The 22,073-nt window shown below is 44.4% G+C and overlaps 1 protein-coding gene across 3 annotated transcripts in view; it reads left to right on the top strand.

Annotated features, from left to right (window-relative positions):
* The first annotated feature begins 1,426 nt into the window (after window positions 1-1,426).
* LRSAM1 (leucine rich repeat and sterile alpha motif containing 1) overlaps window positions 1,427-22,073 on the top strand; it is a 145,624-nt gene continuing 124,977 nt past the window's right edge. For all 3 annotated transcript variants that reach the window (XM_073599857.1, XM_073599856.1, XM_073599855.1), the window contains exons 1-2: window positions 1,427-1,553; window positions 10,917-11,025. In XM_073599857.1, coding sequence (XP_073455958.1) covers window positions 10,951-11,025 — 75 coding nt within the window. In that variant the 5' untranslated portion in view covers window positions 1,427-1,553; window positions 10,917-10,950. The remainder of the gene's footprint in view (window positions 1,554-10,916; window positions 11,026-22,073) is intronic.

Genomic DNA, 22,073 nt, shown 5'->3' with positions numbered 1-22,073 from the left:
GCTATCTGCTCATGTGATCGCCTTGACAGCCAATCACGGCGGTCACATGATCATAAATCCCTCCCCGCCTCCTGGCATCAGAAACCTCCTAAAGGGCCTGGAGTCGCCAGTGCAACCGGGTTAAAGGAATTATACAGCCAAAGCTTGTTTTCAGCAGACAACGGGTTGAACCCCGCTGTCGACTGACATCACAGAGCCGGTCCAGGCTGGGGCAAGATCACGACAATATGGTCGGGAACGGGATCCACCCACAACTGGACTTCCACCTGGCTCAGCCGCTCCCTCCCCCTCCACAGCCCAGCATTCCAGTGATTGTGGGGTGTGTGAACTGAGCGATCAAAGACCACCGATCGCTCGGTTCTCAGTCATAGAGGCGGTGGGGGACAGATGCTGCATCCACCTAGGTAAGTGACATAAATATTTCCCTGATTTCGAGGGACTGTCCCTGATTTGGAGCATTGTCCCTCTTTCCTCCTCATTTGTCCCTCATTTTGGTCTGATCTATATAGTTGTATATAAAATGCACTATTTATCTTTCAAAAAGTGTCTCCCAGTGCTAAACCTTTCATCCAATTTCTAAATTGCTGCATTTGGAATAGTAGGAAGGAATAGTAGTGGTAAAAAAAAAAAAAAAAAAAAAGCACTTTTGGGTTTTAATGATCTTTTTTTGAGAGGTATGCATTGCAACGACCGCCATTTTATTCTCTAGGGTGTCTGAAAAAAAAATATATATAACGTTTGGGGGTTCTAAATAATCTTCTAGCAAAAAAAAAAAAAAAGAAGGTGATTTTTACTTGTAAACAACAAGTTTGAAAAATAGGCCTGGTCCTTAAAGCGGAGTTCCGCTTAAAAAAAAAAAATCAAAAGTCAGCAGCTACAAATACTGCAGCTGCTGACTTTTAATAATCGGACACTTACCTGTCCCAGGGTCCAGCGATCGAAGCCCCGCTCATCTCCCCCTCTGCTCGGCGGCGCCGGCATGGTAACTGTGGGCGCCCGGCTGTGGTTTCACACCCGGGCACCCACTGTGCATGCGCGAGCTGCGCCGCGTGGCGTGACTGGCCGCGCAATCATCTGGGACCTGTGACATGTCTCAGATGATTGCAGAGAGGGAGGGGGAGAGCTGATCTCCCTTCCTGCGCCGAGGGAAGTGACGTCAGGAGCCCAGGTGCTGAAGGGGGCAGATTACGAGGGACCCCCTAGCAACAGGCATTAGAGATGAGTAAAAAATAATATTTTCTCTAAATTTTTTTTTTTTATGCACATTAATGAAATTTTTTTTTTTTTTTGGGTGGAACTCCACTTTAAGTGGTTAAACTACACATAGGTAAGCTTTAAAATTGAATGTTGGAAGTTTACTTCCTCTTGAATACAACACAACCTGCGTGCAGTATTCTAGGTGGCCTCCAGGGGGCTCTCACTAACTGTTTTGGTAAGCGAGTCACATGACTGGAAAGGACCCGGAAGCGCCTGAAGTCTATGGCAGAGGCAGTGAATCTGCATGCAGAAGGAGAACAGTGAGGGGCCCCTGAGAGTCCCTGTGGCCCCCAGCAGTAAGTATCCGTCTGTTTATCCCTGGCATTAGCTGTTATTGTTCTCCTTTGGGGTGAAGGGTCCATGTGTGTGGCTGGCTTGTGTCTGTCATAGCTCTTTGCTAGGTAACCTATGGCTTGGGTGCTGCTGTGGGACTACAGAGACCAGCAGGCCCTGTCAGTACAGGCAGACTAATATGCCATGCTGCTGGTATAATCAGAAATGCGGGCACAGGATTAGTATGTATAGATTCTCTGTCAGGAAATTGTTCCTGTCCTGGTGACCGCCTGGGACACATACAGGGGGTGATTGAGGACTGAGGCACCACCAAAATCACAGGTATTTAGGGGAGGGGGTTGGAGCCTCTGTCTGGCTTTTATTGCTCTCTGTGGGAGTCCTTCATACCAGAATGCAGTGCGGGAAAGGGGCGTTCTGTGTGCATTTCCCACACCGCATTCCAAATTCACTGCCTTTGCAACCTGCTGCCGATACACTGTTAACGGCACCCAAAACGCAGATCCCAATCGCAGTTATAAAGGAAAATGCAGCACTTAAAATGACTACACCATATGTGATAATTAAATCCCATACATAGTCCATAAAAATGTCCATCAAACAATATATAAATGATAAAAGTTCATCTATGAACAATAGTGATCAGCAGTTGAAAATTCTTCACCTGCAGCGTTTTGCCTCCTCCAAAACATGAAGAGTGCAAACCCACCCGACCCAAATGCTAATATATAGAACAGCAAAACTCGTTCTTTACTTTATGATCATCCTCCTACTGGATGCATATAGTGTAATTGACAATATCTGTCAGGTATAAACTTTCTCCAAGGTACTTCACATGAACATCAGAGGGAATACTCGCTCTCATTCATCCAAATACAAGTCGCCACTTAGGTTATTCCGATGTAGCAGGCTTTTCATCCACACCAGACTCCCCCTCCAATTGCAGTGCATTTTCAGGGACCAGATTGCATGGTACTGCACGACAATGAGATTCAGTACAGTAGTGTGTTTTTTTTTTTTTTTTTTTTGCTTTCCAGTGCAACTTTAGCTCATTTAAATGAACAGGCTGCAAAATTGCACAGCGGGGGAGAACACAGGCATTCCTATGCGATTCCGTTATGATCTGGCTCTAACAATTAGTGCTTGCAATATAAGTGTCAGATGACCTATATGCATAAATGATTGCAAGCGATCATTTAAGAGCCAATTTGTGAAACAGATTATTAAATGTGAGAGAAGTAATGACAAGGCTTCATTACAAGTATAACTAAAGACAGTTTTTTTTTTTTTTTTTTAGTTTTAAACATTTCTGGACCAAGCCTCTTTTTTGAGATTTGTTGTTTACAAGTTAAAATCATTTTTTTTTTTGCTAGAAAATTATTTAAAACCCCCAAACATTATATATATTTTTTTCAGACACCCTAGAGAAAAAAAAATGGCTGCCATTGCAATACTTTGTCACACACCGTATTTGCACAGCGGTCTTACAAGCGCAATTCTTATGGAGAAAAATACACTTTTTTAACTAAAAAATAAAGTTAGCCCAAATTTTTTCTATATTATGAAAGATAATGTTACGCCAAGTAAATTGATACCCAACATGTCAGGCTTCAAAATTGCGTCCGCTAGTGGAGGAAGAGTTCTGCAATTGTTGTCCATCACTAATCCCCCCTCCCTGTGTGCTCGGGCCCCCTACAAGAGGACCGGTGTCCCAACCCCCTATCAGCAGCCATGGCTATGGAACAGGAAGTGAAGGGAAATCTCTGCAATGGGACACAGATGGTAAAAAAAAAAAAATCTGACAGGGGATATAATCTTACCTTGATCTATCCAAAATGAAAAAAATAAGTTTTGCCTATAGTTCTACTTTAAAGTCAAATCACTAAAAAGAAAAATGTTCTTTATCTGCTGGTCCGAATATTTTCGGAATGTAGGAACTAACAATGGGGTGCACTCCGCACAGGCCAGTAACAATGTATCAGTGTGAGAATACAGTGTTATTAGCTCAGGAATGTATAGAATTTATAAACCTTGCACCAGAGGAGATCATTGTATGAATGAAGGCACACACGACTGATTACACGTGGGTGACCCTTCCCCCGAGAGATCCTGCCGTTGACAATTTGTCAAAATTAGCAGCAGCAGGATCACTAGGAGGCTGCGTGTTCTGTCCCTGTGGAATCGCTCCCTCTGTAGCTGAAGCAGTGAGATGTCACAACTGTCACCAGCGAGATTCAACAAAATTTGAGCAACACCTCACTGTGATTCTATAGGGTCACCCAGGCAGCCTTTCTTAGTGATCATGTATCTGACAATTTGTCACTAGCAGCAAAATCGCCGGTGTGTGATCAGATCACATATTTCATCACATATTTCATCATTTCACTAGCATGTTGATGAGGGGGAAAGCAAAAAACAGGGGAGGTTAAATTTTGGCTTTAAAGAGGAGCTCCAGGCTCCTTCAGAAAAAAATTAAATATTTTAATATTAGGACACTTAGCTGTCCACGAACTCAGCAGTGTCTTCACCCGAGCCTATTTTTCAATCGGCTCTCAGGTGTTGCCGCTGCCATCTCGGCTTCACAGTCGGTTCCCCACTGCGCATGTGCAAAGCGCGCTGTGCTTTGTAAATGGCCCGCTGGCAGGGAAAGGAGGAGGGGGGCCACGGTGACGTCAGCCGGGAGTGGGAGCAGGTACCTGTCAAAACCAGGTACCCACTTCCCCCTCCCCCCAAAGGTGCCAAATGTGGCAACGGATGGGGGGAGGAGGCAAACAAGTGGAGCTTCCCCTTTTGGGTGGAGCTCCGCTTTAAAGTGGACGTTAAACCTAAAACTAAAATCTACTTGCATCAATAATCTAAAACTAATCTGTCTAACCCTGCAAAGCAAAAATCGCTATACATACCTTTTCTCAATTTGATCCAGTCCGGTCTCCAGCGGCGAGAACTCTGTGCAGAACAACGGCTGTGAAATGAATGGGAAGTGACGTCACCCATAGAGTTACTATGGTGCTTCAGTTGTCGGCTGCCTCTTTTGCTCCCGCCTCCACAGAGAAGCCGCTGCTGACAGCTCAGCGAGGGACCGGACCGGCTTCATGTATAGCGATTTTTGCTTTACAGGGCTGGATAGGTTAGATCAGTGTTTTCTCAATTCCAGTCCTCAAGGCGCACCAACAGGTCATGTTTTTAGGTATTCCATTATTTTGCACAGGTAATTTGATCAGTTTCACTGCCTTAGTAATTACCACAGCAGTTTCATCTGAGGGAAATCCTGAAAACGTGAACTGTTGGTGCGCCTTGAGGACTGGAATTGAGAAACACTGGGTTAGATTGTGGATGCAAGTAGATTTAGAGATTTTAGTTTTAGCCTGAGCTTCTACTTTAAAATATAATATTTTTTGCTAAAAATGTTATAACTACTACTGTTGTAAATTAGACAATACAGGTAAGTGCAATATGTTAACTGCTTGCCGACCAGCCGCCGTACGGCTGTGCGAAACGATGTTACCTTACGTTGCTTCGTTTTTTGGCCACTAGGGGCGAGCGCCTGCAGCGTACCCGGAGCCGATGTGAGTGCCTGGCGGGCGCGATGACCGCTGGGCACCCGCGATCGCTCATGACAGAGCGAGAACCGGGATCTGTGTGTGTAATCACGCAAATCCCAGGTTCTTTCAGGGGAGTAGAGACAGATTGTGTGTTCATACTAAGTATAAACACCGATCTCTCTCTCTCCTCCTAAACAGTTAGAATCCACCTAGGGAACACAGTTAACCCCTTGATTGCCCCCTAGTGTTAACCTCTTCCCTGCCAGTGACGTTTATACAGTAATCAGCGCCTTTTTTTTTTTAGCACTGATCGCTGTATAATTGTCAGTGGTCCCAAAAAAGTGTCAAAAGTGTCCAATTTGTCCGCCGCAGTATTGCAGTCCTGATAAAAATCGCAGATCGCCGCCATTACTAGTAAAAAAAATATCCCCTATTTTGTAGATGCTATATCTTTAGTGCAAACCAATCAATATACGTTTATTGCGATTTTTTTTCTTCCAAAAATATGTAGAAAAATACATATCGGTCTAAACTGAGGAAAAAATTAGCTTTTTTTAAAAAAAAAAAAGTTGGGGATATTTATTATAGCAAAACGTACAAAATATTGTGTCTTTTTTTTCTTCAAAATTGTCGCTCTTTTTTGTTTATAGCGCAAAAAATAAAAACCACAGAGATGATCAAATACCACCAAAAGAAAGCTCTATTTTTGGGGAGAAAAAAACGTCAAATTTGTTTGGGTACAACGTCGCACGACCGCGCAATTGTCCGTTAAAGGGACGCAGTGCCGTATGGCAAAAAATGGCCTGCTCATTGAGCAGCCAAATCTTCCGGGGCTGAAGTGGTTAAAGTAGAACTTCAGGCAAAACTTTGCTTTTCGTTTTGGATAGAGTAAGGGAGGGTTTTAACTCATAGCCAAAACAGGAAGTGAGAGGAAATCCATGCAAATTAAGGGAATCCCTTAGGATCCCTCTGGTCACCAGTCAACTAGTGTCCCCATTGGAAGATTTCCCCTCTATTTGGGATTTTCTTTTACTTTCACTTTGAATGATAATGGTAAATAGGACAAATAGAGAGGATGAATCTCCCCAATGGGGGGGTTACAGACAGCAATATAAACTGACAGGTGTTCTTATCCATCTCCACTCTTTTCAAAATGAAGAGAAAAGTTTTGCCTTTAGGCCCCTTTCACACTTATACGACTTCAAAGTCGCACGATTTTGCCGCGATTTGGGAGCAGTACTACTTTGTACGACTTTGCCAAAGGGGGAACTCCACGGCAAGTTTTAAATAAAAAACTGGCGTGGGTTCTCCCCCAGGGGCATACCAGGCCCTTAGGTCTGGTATGGATTGTAAGGGGAACCCTCCTACGCCGAAAAATCGGCGTGGGGGTCCCCCCAAAATCCATATCAGACCCTTATCCGAGCACGCAGCCCGGCCAGTCAGGAATGGGGGTGGGGACGAGCGAGCGCCCCCCCCCCCCCTCCTGGACCATACCAGGCCGCATGCCCTCAACATGGGGTGTGGATGCTTTGGGGCATGGGGGGCACCCTGCGGCCCCCCCACCCCAAAGCACCTTGTCCCCATGTTGATGAGGACAAGGGCCTCTTCCCGACAACCCTGGCCGTTGGTTGTCGGGGTCTGCGGGCGGGGGGCTTATCGGAATCCGGGAGCCCCCTTTAATAAGGGGGCCCGATCCCGGCCCCCCACCCTATTTGAATGAGTATGGGGTACATGGTACCCCTACCCATTCACCTAGGGAAAAAAAGTGTCAATAAAAAACACAGTACACAGGTTTTTAAAGTAATTTATTAGGCAGCTCCGGGGTCTTCTTCCGACTTCGGGGGTCCTCTTCCGACCTCGGGGGTCACTCCGGCATCTCCTCCCGGTGTCCTGATCTTCTGCCGACTCCTCCGCTATCTTCTGCAGCTCAATTGCTAGGGGTGACCCCGACTTCTGCCTTCTTCTTTTCTTCCAGAGATGTTGACACGACGCTCTCTCCAGCTGGAATGGTCTCTGAACGCTCCGCAATGGACTTATATAGGCAGTGACCCCGCCCCCTTATGAGGTCACCGTCCCGGGGCATACTGGGACTGTGCCGTCATAAGGGGGCGTGGTGGGGCATGCGGCCTGGTACGGTCGGGGGGGGGCTCGCTCGTCCCCACCCCCATTCGTGACCGGCCGGGCTGCGTGCTCGGATAAGGGTCTGGTATGGATCTTGGGGGGGACCCCACGCCGATTTTTCGGCGTAGGGGGTTCCCCTTAGATCCATACCAGACCTGAGGGCCTGGTATGCCCCTGGGGGGGAACCCCACCCCGGTTTTTTCATTTAAAACTTGGCGCGGCGTTCCCCCCCTCAGGATTCATACCAGACAGCTGTCAGCACTGCCTGTCGCTCATCGGGAAAGAAAAAAAAAAGTTTTCCTTTCCCGATCAGCGAGCCAGGCTTGTGCTTACAAAGTTGTACTGAAATCGTGTCTATATTATTCAGGCACGATTTGCATGCTACTTGAGGGTTTAACATTGAGGTCTATGGAGTACAACTCGCATAGAAGTTGGACCAAAGTAGTGCAGGGACTACTTTCAAGTCGGCACGACTTAAAGTCGTGCCAATATGAATGGTAGTCTTTGAAAATCATGGAGAATGACTTGTCATACGATTTTGCAGTACAAAATCGTGGGACAAGTCATATAAGTGTGAAAGGGGCCTGAGTTGTACTTTAAGCCATAATGTGCTGGTTATGTTCTGTTACAAATGTGATTGCCATCCCAACTATGTGCTCATCACCATAGTGCGATGTTAACACAAAATAGAGTACACTGTTTTATGTTTTAGAGGTCAGTATACGAGTTTAACTACATTCCTTACCACTGTGTAAAGTGGACGTCAAATAATTTTAACTGATTATATGTACAATTTCTTGACATTTTATGCCCAGTCCTCTGGGGGACTATCTGAAAGCAAACAAAGCCAGCATTTACTTGTAAGTAGTACCTGGCGCATACATGTTGGAATGTTTTTTGCTGCTTTCTCTGTATTACCCGGCCATAGATGGTTTGAATCTCGGGCAGTTCAGCAGGGACAGGCTGAGATTTGAACTTTGTATGGGCAGGCTGAATGTATCTAAGTTGATCGATCGATCACCTTTGGTACAACCACTCTATCAGATTTTACATGCTTTCAGCCCAGGTTCACACTGACAGTGGGAATGAAATCGCGTGCGTTCAGCTGAACTTCATTCATTCATTCCCGCATATTAGTCCCGACTTCGGGCGATTTCAGAGACATCTGTGCAGGTTTCTGAAATCGCACCACCAACTCGCCAAAAGTAGTACAGAAACAAGAATCGATGAGGTGCCGCAAATCCGGCGTTGCACCGGTTTGGACGGTGCCATTGCCAGCAATTACCGCTGATTTGGCATGCGATTTGACATGTCAAATCACATGCCAAATCGCTCCAATGTGAACCAGGGCTCATAGCCACTAGCAGTAATCACTATGTTCTCCCTGCTCCCTGTGTTCTCCCTGCAGGGACGGCTTCCCCCCGTGCCCTGCTAGGAAAACACGTGCCCCCACGGGAGGGATTCCCCCATCAACACTGGCTGTGTTTGCAGGAAATAAAATCACTCTGTCTATAGCTGGCTTGAGCCTAGCCATATGCGTATAGATTTCTCTTGAATCGGGAAAATGCTGTGTTAAGATCGTGAGGGGGATTGAATCAGGATCAATTTTTTTTTTTTATTGATTAATCGTGCAGCTCTAATAGAAAGGTATCGGATTCCTTCATCCACCCTAAACAACTATTGTATTCCGACAGCTGGCACCCATGGCTGTCAGAGAACCTGAACAGTGACTACATCAGATTAGATGCAGCCAGTGTTCGTCCTACAATTTTCCACTTGGCTCTTCCTTCAAAAGTCAATTGAAAAGTCTACGTTTGTCGAGCCAGGTGATGCCGATAGGACCACCCACGACTTGAATTTTGATTATGGTGAAATATCTCCAGTGGGGTCACTGACATGGATAAAAACCTGACAGCTGGGACGGTAGAGCTGTAGACCGTAGAGCAGGCAATAGGATTTTTGGTGGCAGTGAATTTGCAGGCTATAAAGATTTAGGTGCTCCTTGAATGCCTGAAGATTCCCCCTAAATGTCTGTTTGCTGATTTCCCCTCTGGTGACTGAAAATGGATATGATGTGTATTACCTCACTTATGGGTTTGGCTGCCATTTCCCCTGCCTGGTGTGGCAGGGGAAGAATTTAATATAAGCAAGGTCAGTGCTTCGTTGGAAAGCAGTGGGTGTAAAGAAGCGCTAGGTCTCCAGTATTAAAAAACGTTTTATTAAGAGTAAAGATGATCAGATAAGGCCAATGCGTTTCGGGGGACAAAGGACTCCCCCTTCCTCAGGGCTGCTGCTGAATGCTATTGGGAAAGGATTCTGATTAGGTCTGTCTGTGATGTATAGATCGGACTTATTGTCCGAGTGCCAGCTGTAGTTTCAAAGGAAAGTTTCACTGGAAAGCAGGTAAGACATCAGGGGTCTAGTAGACCCCTGACGTCTCCATAAAGAGGACTTGTCACAGTGAAACGCTATTACATAGGGGGCTATACTGCTTATGATTAGTAATATAAAGTTAATTGTAAAAAACAAATAAAACTTAAAAAAATTCTTCCCACCCCATGTACAAACTTTAAGAATATAAACATGTGGGGGGTGCACCTATGTATGAAAGCAACAATTGAACTACACATGTATATTGCCTTGAACGTCAGAATGAGAGCAATCCCTCTGGGCCATTGTTCACGGTTAGCTCTAAACGAATAGCCTGTAAAGGTTTTCAAAGCAATACCTATGGACAGTTTTGGGTACCAGAGTTTGTTGCCTTTTTTATGGGAATGTGCAGTTTTAAGGTTTCAAAAGCTGGATTTACTCAAAGCAACCTCACCTTTTTTTATTTTACACAAAAAAATGTGTGTTTATATGCACTAAAATTAACTTTAGTATATTTTTTTTTACAGTTAATAAATGTGCGCTAATATCAGGTGACATAAAAAAATTGGAACTACCACCATTTTATTCTCCAGGGTTTTTGCTTTTGGGAAATATATTGTTTGGGGGGTTTAACCTTCTAGCCTAAAATGTGGATGTCTCTGATAAAAGTGGTAAATAAGGTAACACTACCTTTGACCCATGGCTATAAATGCGACACATTTCTATTTTCTGCTGCCTTTCTGCTCTTCTCATTTATTTTTGTTGGAGTTCTGTAAAGTAGATTCCTTATTTATATTCTGGAGACAGTAACGTGTCCATTTACTAAAGAGTCATTACATTGTAATGTGGATGCAAACTGAAATTCCTTCTCTGATTAATAAATAAGATATTTAATTATATTGTTTTTGTCAGAATACCGCGCCCTTTTACAAGTACCATTAGTAGTAATCATATTTGTGACCTGCTGAGCAGGTTATCTAGTAATCATCTTATATGGTATATTTCCTCACTGCTAGAGCTAGGAAGCCACCAGGAAATGATACACAATTCTCTTCAGAGATTTGATCAGTCCCTTCGTTGATGGCCATATGCGGATTGTGCTTTGGTTCAGAGTTCTCCTTTAAGTGATCCCTGTGTGAGGCTGCTGTGGCTCTGCCCTGAATCGTATTATCCCTGGCTGTCACCGTCTTCTCCTCCACACGAGAGTCTAATAGACCAGGGAGCTGCCTTTCCTCTTAGCTGGAATGAGAGAGTAATGAATTTGTCAGGCTGTCAGGCTGTTTCTTCCTGAGGGAGCGATCGATCCCTGGGTGATTGAACTCTGTTCTGTTGCAGTCCCGTTGTCTAGGCGAGGATCGAGGTGCCAAATATGATGCCGCTTTTCTTCAAGAAACAAAAGCAGAGCGGGGAGGCCAGAAAACGCCTGGAGTATCAAATGTGCCTGGTAAGTACTGACTTTTATATTGATGGAGTGATTTGACATGTAAAAGAACGGTCTCGCAGATGAAGCTGGTCCATTGCCAGGAGGTGATCTCATCTTAATGTTGTGTGAGCTCATATCACAGCAGACAGTGCAGGACAGTACTATATGGTGTAAAATATATTGTGGTTGTTTGCTTTATGATCCTAATAGCCACTACATCCACCACTTATATGAAAGAGCCTAATTTCCTCCATAAATGACTTTAAAGTAAGTTTGTGGGTTTCCCATTCCACGCAAATCAACAATCTCAGTTGATATCTCTGCCCTAGGCTGTAGACACTTACCATACCCATGTTTCCCATTCACCCCTTGAAGTGCTTTGAAATATTCAGTACTTCCTGGTATGTGTCTGTGGGGGGAGCATATTAATATATCCTCTTCCTCCCCAATGCAGCATTGGGTGCCTGAGCAGCCAGTCCCCAGACCCGAGTGCTGTTATATGTAATTAGGGTCCAACTTGAAGCTTTATTTTTACGCTCTAGCATGCAAGGTAAGAATCAGATGTGAAGTAGTCAGAGGATTCTTTAAAAGTCATCCATATTCTTGAATCTTTTAAAAGAGAGCACTAGTTTTTATTTTTTATAGTTTTCAATGAAAGAAATCAGCTACAGGGCCTTGAAAAAGTATTCATACCCCTTGACATTTTCCACTTTTTATCATGTTACAACCAAACACGTAAATGTATTTTATTGGGATTTTATGTGATAGACCAACACAAAGTGGCACATAATTGTGAAGTGGAAGGAAAATAATAAATGGTTTTCAAACTTTTTTACAAATAAATATGTGGAAAGTATGGTGTGCATTTGTATTCATCCTCCCTGAGTCAATACTTTTGTAGAACCACCTTTCACTGCAATTTCAGCTGCAAGTCTTTTTGGGTATGTATCTACCAGGTTTGCACATCTAGAGAGTGAAATGTGTGCCCATTCTTCTTTGCAAAATACCTCAAGCTCTGTCAGACTGGATGGAGATCGTTTGTGAACAGCAATTTTCAAGTCTTGCCACAGATTCTCAATTGGATTTAGGTCTTGGCTTTGACTGGGTCTTTCTAACACATGAATATGCTTTGATCTAAACCATTCCATTATAGCTCTGGCTGTATGTTTAGAGTCCTTGTCCTGCTGGAAGGTAAACCTCCGCTTCAGTCTCAAGTCTTTTGCAGACTCTAATGCCCCGTACACACGGTCGGACATTGATCGGACATTCCGACAACAAAATCCTAGGATTTTTTCCGACGGATGTTGGCTCAAACTTGTCTTGCATACACACAGTCACACAAAGTTGTCGGAAAATCCGATCGTTCTGAACACGGTGACGTAAAACACGTACGTCAGGACTATAAACAGGGCAGTAGCCAAGAGCTTTCATCTCTTTATTTATTCTGGGCACTTTGTGCGTCGGATTGTGTACACACGATCGGAAATTCCAACAACGGATTTTGTTGTCGGAAAATTTTATAGCCTGCTCTCAAACTTTGTGAGTCGGAAAATCCGATGGAAAATGTGTGATGGAGCCTACATACGGTCAGAATTTCCAACAACAAGGTCCTATCACACATTTTCTGTCGGAAAATCCGACCGTGTGTACGGGGCATAACAGGTTTTCTTCTAATGCCGCGTACACACGAGCGGACTTCTCGTCGGACTGAATCCCGAAGGACTTTTTGACGGAATTCTGATGAAACGGACTTGCCTACACACGATCCCACCAAAGTCTGATCGCTTCGAACGTGATGACGTACAACTGGGCTAGAAAAGGAAGTTCAATAGCCAGTACCCAATAGCTGCCCTTGCGTCGTTTTCGGTCCGTCGGACTAGCATACAGAGGAACGTTTTTTTTGATAGGAATCGAGTCCGTCGGAAAGATTTGAAACATGTTCTATTTCTAAGGTCCGTCAGATTTTTCGACAGAAAAGGTCCGATGAAGCCCACACACGATTGGAATGTCTGACTGATTAGTTCCGTCGGACCTTTTCTGCCGGAAAGTCCGGTCGTGTGTACGCGGCATAAGATTGCCCTGTAGTTGGCTCCATCCATCTTCCCATCAACTCTGACCAGCTTCCCTGTCACTGATGAAGAAAAGCATCCCCACAACATGATGATGCCACCACCATGTTTCACAGTGGGGATGGTGTGTTCAGGGTGATGTGCAGTGCTAGTTTTTCACCACACATAGCGTTTTGTTTTTAGGCCAAAAAGTTCAATTTTGGTCTCATCTGACCAGAGCACCTTCTTCCACATTTTTACTGTGTCCCCCACATGGCTTACTGCAAATCGGACTTCTTATGACTCTTTCAACAATGACTTTCTCCTTGCCACTCTTCCATGAAGGCCAGATTTGTGTAGTGCACGACTAATAGTTGTCCTGTGGACAGATTCTCCCACCTGAGCTGTGGATCTCTGCAGCTTTTCCAGCGTTACCATGAGCCTCTTGGTTGCTTCTCTAAATAATGCTCTCTTTGCCCGGACTGTCAGTTTAGGTGGACGGCCATGTCTTGGTAGGTTTGCAATTGTGCCATACTCTTTCCGTTTTTGGATGATGAATTGAAGAGTGCTCCGTGAGATGTTCAAAGCTTGGGATATTTTTTTTATAACCTAACCCTGCTTTAAACTTCTCCACAACTTTATCCCTGACCTGTCTGGTGTGCTTCTTGTTCTATATGATGCTGTTTGTTCATTAAGGTTCTCTAACAAACCTCTGAGGGCTTCACAGAACAGCTGTATTTATTCTGAGATTAAATTCACACAGGTGGACTCTATTTACTAATTAGGTGATTTCTGAAGGCAACTGGTTCCACTAGATTTTAGTTAGGGATATCAGAGTAAAGGGGGTTGAATACAAATGCACACCACACTTTTTACATATTTATTTGTAAAAAAGTTTGAAAACCATTTATCATTTTTCTTCCACTTCACAATTATGTTCCACTTTGTGTTGTTCTATCACTTAAAATGAAATACATTTTTGGCTGTAACGTGACAAAATGTGGAACATTTCAAGGGGTATGACTACTTTTTTCAAGGTACTGAAATTTTGGACCACTCTTCTTTTGCCAACTGCTCCAGGTCTCTCAGATTGGAAGGGTTCCTTTTCCCAACTGCTGTTTTGAGATCTCTCCACAGGTGCTCAATGGTGTTTATATCTGGACTCAATGCTAGCCAGTTCAGTACTCTCCAGCGCTTTGTCTTAAACCATTTCTGGGTGCTTTTTTGTCATCTGCTTTGGGTCTTTGTCTTGCTGTAAGACCTATGACCTCTGATGGGGACCCAACTTTCTGACACTGGGCCCTACATTGCACCACAGAATTCTTCTTTTTTTTTTTTTTTTTTTTTCAGGAAAGAGTTTTATTGGGATGTTACACAAACTTACTCAAATACAGTACAATCAAGGTACGAAGACATATTTTTTGTTTTTGCTAGTAGCAAAACAGACCGCATTTGCATTATACAGAAGAAAAACATATGAGTTGCCCCATCACTAGTCAAAGATCACGCTTAGTGCCTTATCTAGTCTTGGTTATCAGGACCATATTTGTGAGGGGAGAAGAAACTTTGTGTTTGTGTATTCCCTTTTACCTTCGCATCTCAGAACTCTTTGGTAGTCTTCAGATTTCATAATGCCAGGCACACGGTCAAGACATCCAGTGCCTGAAGCAACCCCAAAACATCAGTGAACCTGCACCATGTTTGACTGTATTCTTTTATTTAAAGGCCTCATTTATTTTTCTGAAAACAGTAGAATGATGGGCTAGACCAAAAAGATGTCATTTTGTTTTAACTGTCAACTGCACATTCTACCAAAATGATTTTGGCTTCCTTAGGTAAGTTTTGGCAAACTCTAGTCTGGCTTTTTTATGTTTCTGTGTCAGCAGTGGGGTCCTCCTGGGTCTCCTACAATAGTGTTCCTTTTAATTCAGATGGTGACGTATAGTGCAAGCTGACACAGTTGTACCCTGTGCCTGAAAGTCAGCTTGAATTTGTCTGGAAGTTGATCTAGGTTTCTTTATCCACCATTTGAACAATCCTTCGTTGCAATCTTTGATCAATTTTTCGCTTTTGTCCATGTCCAGGGAGATTAGCTACAGTGCCATGGGCTGTAAACTTCTTGACAATGGACACAGGAACATTAAGATCTCTGCAGATGGACTTGTAACCTTGCGAATGTCCATGCTTTGCCGCAGTTTTTGTTCTTAAATCCTCAGACAATTCTTTGCTGCTCTTCATCTTCTCCATGCTCCGTGTGGCACACAGAGACACACAACAGAAAGGTGGAGCGGTGGGCATCTTGGTACACCCGGGAGATTTGTGGGTATTACAGTGTGAAGATTGTGAACATTACAGTGTGGATATAACATTGTGGATATAACATTGTGGATATAACATTGTGGATATAACATTGTGGATATAACATTGTGGATATTACAGTGTGGATATTGTGGATATTACATTGTGGATATTACAGTGTGGATATTACATTGTGGATATTATAGTGTGGATATTACAGTGTGGATATTGTGAACATTACAGTGTGGATATTGTGGATATTACAGTGGGGGAGATTGGGGATATTACAGTGGGGGAGATGACGTGAATATTACAGTGTGGAGATTGTGGATATTACAGTAAGGGTAATGTTTATTTGTCTTGTCGTTTTTTTTTTTTTTTTTTTTTTGCTGATCCGAAAATGATCCGATCCGTGATCTCTGATCCGAGGTACGATCCGAACCATGAGTTTTTTGATCCATTGCACCCCTAGTGTTCGCCCGTTCGCAGAACAGCAAACTTTATGGGGCGTTCGTGGCAAATTCGAGTGCCGCGGAATGCCCCATAATGTACTGCTAGATCACAGTGCATTGCTGTATGATGATTGGCCAAAGCATGCACCTGACCTGCATGCTTTGGCCAATCACAGCGCTCTCTGCTAAGAGCGCCATAATTGGCCAAAGGCAGGGTGCCTTTAGCCAATCATGGCTCAGGGGGACTAAGTCTACGCCGCACACACACAAGGCTGCTCACACGGCAGCCCCGTGTAGTGTTGTTGGTGTGGACAGAGATAGCTTGATTCAGATTAAGCAGGCAGGTTATTCAGTTAGTGCCAGTGTATTTGAGATACACACACACACACACACACACACACACACACACACACACACACACACACATATAATTTATTAGGGTTGCGGAAAGTAATGATTAATTCCCAGATTAATCGTTAATTTTTTTTAGCGATCAAAATTCTTTTGATCGGTACTCACCTCTCCACCGGCTTCAGGGAGTTCCGTCGGAAATCCAGTGACTCCTCCCTCCTTCCCCAAGTGCCTCCGTCTGCTAACGAAGGGAAGGGGGGAGGAGTCCGGTGACGTCAGCGGACGGCCTGGACAGTGATGGTAAATATGGATGTGGATAACTGGAATCATTCAGTGAGCTAAGTGTAGGCAAATTTGATAACCTCTGTTTTTAACATTGTTGTCCTTAGAGGCTGATAAGCTATGATATTTTTTCCGTGTCCTAAGCAGTTTTGTGCAGACAATTCTTTGTGTACCGGCAACATCTGTTCCGTGCGAAAGACTGTTCAGTTCTTCAGGGTATATCGTCAATAAAATGCGATCATGTCTGCTTCCAGAAAATGTAAACACTCTGGTATGTCTGCGTGACTGGTTATAGTGATGCCTACTTGCATACAATAAAGTGACTGACAGTCAGTATACTAGATACGTTTTATAATTAAAGTTAAACGAACTTTCTACATTTTTCTTAAAGTTTAATAAAAAAAATTACTCATGTCAGTGCTACAGTTTGAATTTAAAATGCATTTGTGTGAACTGTGAAGTTAAGTCATGCATTGTGGAAACTAACTAGTGTCGGGTGATTGTATCTAATGTATACCACATTTACCACTGACTAATGCAGAGTTGCAATGCAAGGAGATCACCTAAAAATAGTTGGATCTGTATGTGCGTTATAATTAATCGAAATTAGTCGATTAAAAAAAAATTGATTAATCGAACACGAAAATTTTAATCAGTAACAGCCCTAATTATATATATATATATATATATATATATATTTACAAAATTGAGTACACCCCTCACAATTTTGTAAATATTGTATTCTATCTTTTGATATGACAACACTGAAGAAATGACACTTTGTTACAATGTAAAGTAGTGAATGTACAGCTTGTGTAACAGTGTGTAAATTTGCTGTCCCCTCAAAATAACTCAACATACAGCCATTAATGTCTAAACCGCTGGCAACAAAAGTGAGTACACCCCTAAGTGAAAATGTCCAAATTAGGCCCAATTAGCCATTTTTCCCTCCCCGGCGTCATGTGACTAGTTAGTGTTACAAGGTCTCAGGTGTGAATGGGGAGCAGGTGTGTTAAATTTGGTGCTATCACTTTCACTCTCTCATACTGGTCACTGGAAGTTCAACATGGCACCTCATGGCAAGAACTCCTCTGAGGATCTGAAAAAAAGAATTGTTGCTCTACATAAAGATGGCCTAGGCTATACGAAGATTGCCAAGACCCTGAAACTGGGCTGCAGCACATTAGCCAAGACCATACAGCGGTTTAACGGGACAGGTTCCACTCAGAACAGGCCTTGCCATGGTCGACCAAAGAAGTTGAGTGCACGTGCTCAGCTTCATATCCAGAGATTGCCTTTAGGGAATAGACGTGTGAGTGCTGCCAGCATTGCTGCAGAGGTTGAAGGGGTGGGGGTCAGCCTGTCAGTGCTCAGACCATACGCCGCACACTGCATCAAATTGGTCTGCATGGCTGTCGTCCCAGTAGAAAGACTCTTCTAAAGATGATACACAAGAAAGCCCGCAAACAGTTTGCTGAAAACAAGCAGAATAAGAACATGGATTACTGGAACCATGTCCTGTGGTCTGATGAGACCAAGATAAACTTATTTGGTTTAGATGGTGTCAAGTGTGTGTGGTGGCAACCAGGTCAAGCATGGTGGTGGGAGTGTCATGGTCTGGGGCTGCATGAGTGCTGCCGGCACTGGGGAGCTACAGTTCATTGAGGGAACCATGAATGCCAACATGTACTGTGAGATACTGAAGCAGAGCATGATCCCCTCCCTTCGGAGACTGGGCCGCAGGGCAGTATTCCAACATAATGACCCCATACACACCTCCATCTGTGGGGCATCCTCAAACAGAAGGTGGAGGAGTGCAAGGTCTTTAACATTCACCAGCTCCGTGTTGTCGTCATGGAAGAGTGCTGGAAAATAATGGTGGCCACCCAAATTATTGACACTTTGGGCCCAATTTGGACATTTTCACTTAGGGGTGTATTCACTTTTGTTGCCAACGGTTTAGACATTAAATTATATATATATATATATATATATATATATATATATATATATATATATATATATATATATATATATATATATATATATATAGTCAGTCTAGTGTGTGTGTGTGTGTGTGTGTGTGTATGTGTATATATATATATATATATATATATATATATATATAATATATATTTTTGCATCCAGTGTAGCCTATATCTACAATGCATTCCGTGGTGTATAATACACTTCAGGCGGTGTACGCAGTTTCCACTACACTTCTGGTGGTGTACACAATACAGTGCAGCCGTAGTACAGTTGGTAATACAGTGCAGGCGGTGTACACAGTATCTAATACAGTGTGTACAGTTTCTACTACACTTCTGGTGGTGTACACAGTATCTAATACAGTGTAGTGTGGTGTTGCAAAACAAAACATACATCGTGTCCGGAAGACCACCAAGGAGAGGTAGACGCTCACAGGCCACTAAAAGAGGGCAAGCAGCCTCTGTGTCTACAGTCAACAGTGCTGGTTGTGGACATGGTGCATCCTCTGCAAGTGGCCTTGGGGCAAGCTTGTCCTTATTTTTTTTTTCTGCTGCTGGCCATGTTATTGAGCCAGAACATGCAGAAGAGTTGGTGGAGTGGATAACAAAGCCGTCCTCATCCTCCTCATCCTCTGTCACCCAGGCTCAGAGTAGTTTGCCTTCCAACGCAGCTGCCAAAGTGGCCTATTCCATCGGCTCCTTGTCCACAGTCACTCCTTCCGTAGCCCAACCATCATGCACGGAGGAGTCCTCAGAATTATTCGACCACAGTGTCGGGTACATGCTGCTGGAGGATGCGCAGCGATTTGAAGGCTCCGATGTTGGTTCCCAGGTTGAGGAAGGGAGTAACGTGAGCCTAGAGAGAGGGGGTGCCCAAGAAGGACAAGAAACTGGCAGTCATGTTCCTCCAGCTGTTGCATACTGACAAGTTTGCTCCAGTGATGAGGAGGGAGGGGGGTGATGAGGTCACTGACTGTACTTGGGTGCCTGGGAGAGGAGGAGGCACAGCTCCAACGAGGCAGGATGTCCTCTAGGAGGTAGCTTAAGGGCAGCCACCCTATTGCATCACACTGCAGAGCTCCAGGGGTGCAGGGCGCTGCTGACTCCCCGCTGACTTTTAAAAGTTCTTTGGTGTGGGCCTTTTTCGACACGTGTGCAGCAGATCGCACCATTGATGTTTGCAACCTATGTCTGAAGCGAATCAAGCATGGCCAGAACAGCAGCTGCTTGGGCACCACATGCTTGACCAGACATATGACGACCTGCCATGCAGTCCATTGGCAACAGCATTTGAAAGACCCACATCAAAGAAAAAGGCGGACTTCTCCTTGCTCCTCATCTGGGATCTCCAACCCTACTATACCTCCAGTCCTCTCAAAAACCTGCACTGAGAGGAATGAAGGTATAGCAATAGGTGTCCCAAGTACTTGCAGCCAATTTGCTAGCAGTACACCACCATCTGATTTTAGCAGGCAAAGTTCCCTACCCCAGTTGCTGAACCGTAAAAAAAAATTTAGTCACAGCCATCCACATGCTCAACATCTAAATGCTAGCTTGGCCGAATTGCTAGCACTGCAACTGCTGCCTTTTCAGCTGGTAGACTCTGCCCCCTTTCGTGAATTTGTGGAATGTGCTATACCTCAGTGGCACGCCATTTCTTTTCAGGGAAGGCCATTCCGGCTCTCTACCGGCATGTGGAAAGCAATGTTTTGTTTTGCGTTGGACAGGGTGGTCAGCAGTAAGGTGCATATTACCACTGACTCATGGTCCAGCGGGCATGGGCAGGGACATTGCCTTTCCTTTACAGCGCACTGGGTAACTCTGCTGGCAGCTGGGAAGGATGCAAGGCAGGGTTCAGTGTTGTTGGAGCTTGTTCCGCCACCATGCCTCCAAAATGCTAGTGGTGATTCTGCCACAGCTCTCTCCTCCATCCCCTCCTCCTCTTCTTCCTCCTCTATGGCCTCTTCTGCAGATTTGTCCTCTGAACCAGCGGTGCTCCATAAGCGTTCAAGGGGCTACGCTAGCAGTCAGGCTAAAAGATGCCATGCGGTGCTTGAGTTGGTCTGCTTAGGGGACAGGAGCCACACTGGGGCAGAGTTTCTGTCAGCTCTGCAGGGGCAGGCTCAGAGGTGGATGACGCCACGCCAGCTTCAGCCAGGAATAGTTGTATGCAACAATGGCACCAACTTTCTCTCCGCCATCCGACAGGGACACTTGACCCATGTTCCATGTTTGACACACGTCTTGAATTTGGTGGTGCAGCGGTTCTTGAGCAGGTATCTAGGCTTACAGGATCTCCTGAGGCAGGCCAGAAAAGTCTGTGGTGATTTCTGCCGGTCATACAATGCCAGTGCTCGGCTGGCTGACATGCAAAGGGAATGCAACCTGCCTACCAACCGCCTCCTTTGTGACATGCCCACCAGGTGGAACTCAACGTTGGCAATGCTGCAGCGGCTACACACACAAAAGAGGGTCATCAATGATTACCTGTGCGAGTATGGCACCAGGACAGGGTCAGGAGAGCATGGCTTCTTTTCGCCCACATCAGTGACTACTGATCAAGGATGCATGCACTGTCCTGTCACCATTTGAGGAGGCCACAAGGATGGTGAGCAGCGACAATGCATGCATCAGTGACACTGTCCCTCTAGTCTTCCTGCTGGAGCACATGGTTCGTGGAATCAAAACTACAACCATGGATGGAGTGTACCTGTGAAGGGTAAGCATCTGGGAAGACGCTGAGACCTTGGCTGTGTACATAAAGGCCTGGGCTGGGTATTAAGCCAGAAGCGAGTGTGATCTGCTATAATAGGAGATCAACAGGAGTCGGTAAGCAGCAGTGTGTGTGGAGGTGGAAGACTCATCTTTTTCTCATCGCTATTCCCGTGTGTATTGTGTGCTGATTTCACATTGGAGATCTACTATCAATAGCATGGACTGCTTATAGTGTGCAGATAGATCAATTTTTATTCATGATTTTCACTTCATAAGGGTTGAATAGGATTAACTTGTTGCACAGTTTTTCTTTTATGGAAAATATAGCGCGACTTGATATTGGAAAAAGACTATAAGGCTTAACTGTAGGTAAAATGAGTATCGCCTGAATATACACCGTTTAAGAGATATTCACCCTGCATACAGCCGCTGATGCCAGCGGCGCATGCACTCTAAAGGTCTGGCGTATCATGCATGTGCGGGAGTGACATCATCACGGCTCCAGCCACTCAGTGCCGGAGCCTGCAAACCTGGAAGAAATGCCAGGGGAACATGTCAGCCCCCTCAGGAGGGACAGGGCACCGCTGCGGGGGGCTTCGTTCTAAAGTAAGTATTTCATAATGTGCTGTATGCAATGCATACCAGCACATTATGCCATTGTCTTACAGGTTCATTTTTATTTTTTTTTTCAATGATTTACTACCGCTTTAATGATGTTAAACAACCACTGTAAACCTGGTAGTCAGACCATGGGAAGCTGGGGTAGCTTTCTCTTCAAAAGATGTATAATAAATAAATAAAAATTTAAATTTAGTAGTACGTGGGCACTATTGATTAAATTGCAGTTCAAATGTTAATGACAGGTTTGCTTTAGATATTTCTTATAGATATAAAGGCTATTGGCTTAAAAGTAAACAGAAGTACATCTAGATTGT

Source organism: Aquarana catesbeiana, linkage group LG09 (assembly GCF_042186555.1).
Source record: "Aquarana catesbeiana isolate 2022-GZ linkage group LG09, ASM4218655v1, whole genome shotgun sequence".
In the NCBI taxonomy this organism is placed as follows: domain Eukaryota; kingdom Metazoa; phylum Chordata; class Amphibia; order Anura; family Ranidae; genus Aquarana; species Aquarana catesbeiana.
This window is presented reverse-complemented; position numbering and strand designations above follow the sequence as displayed.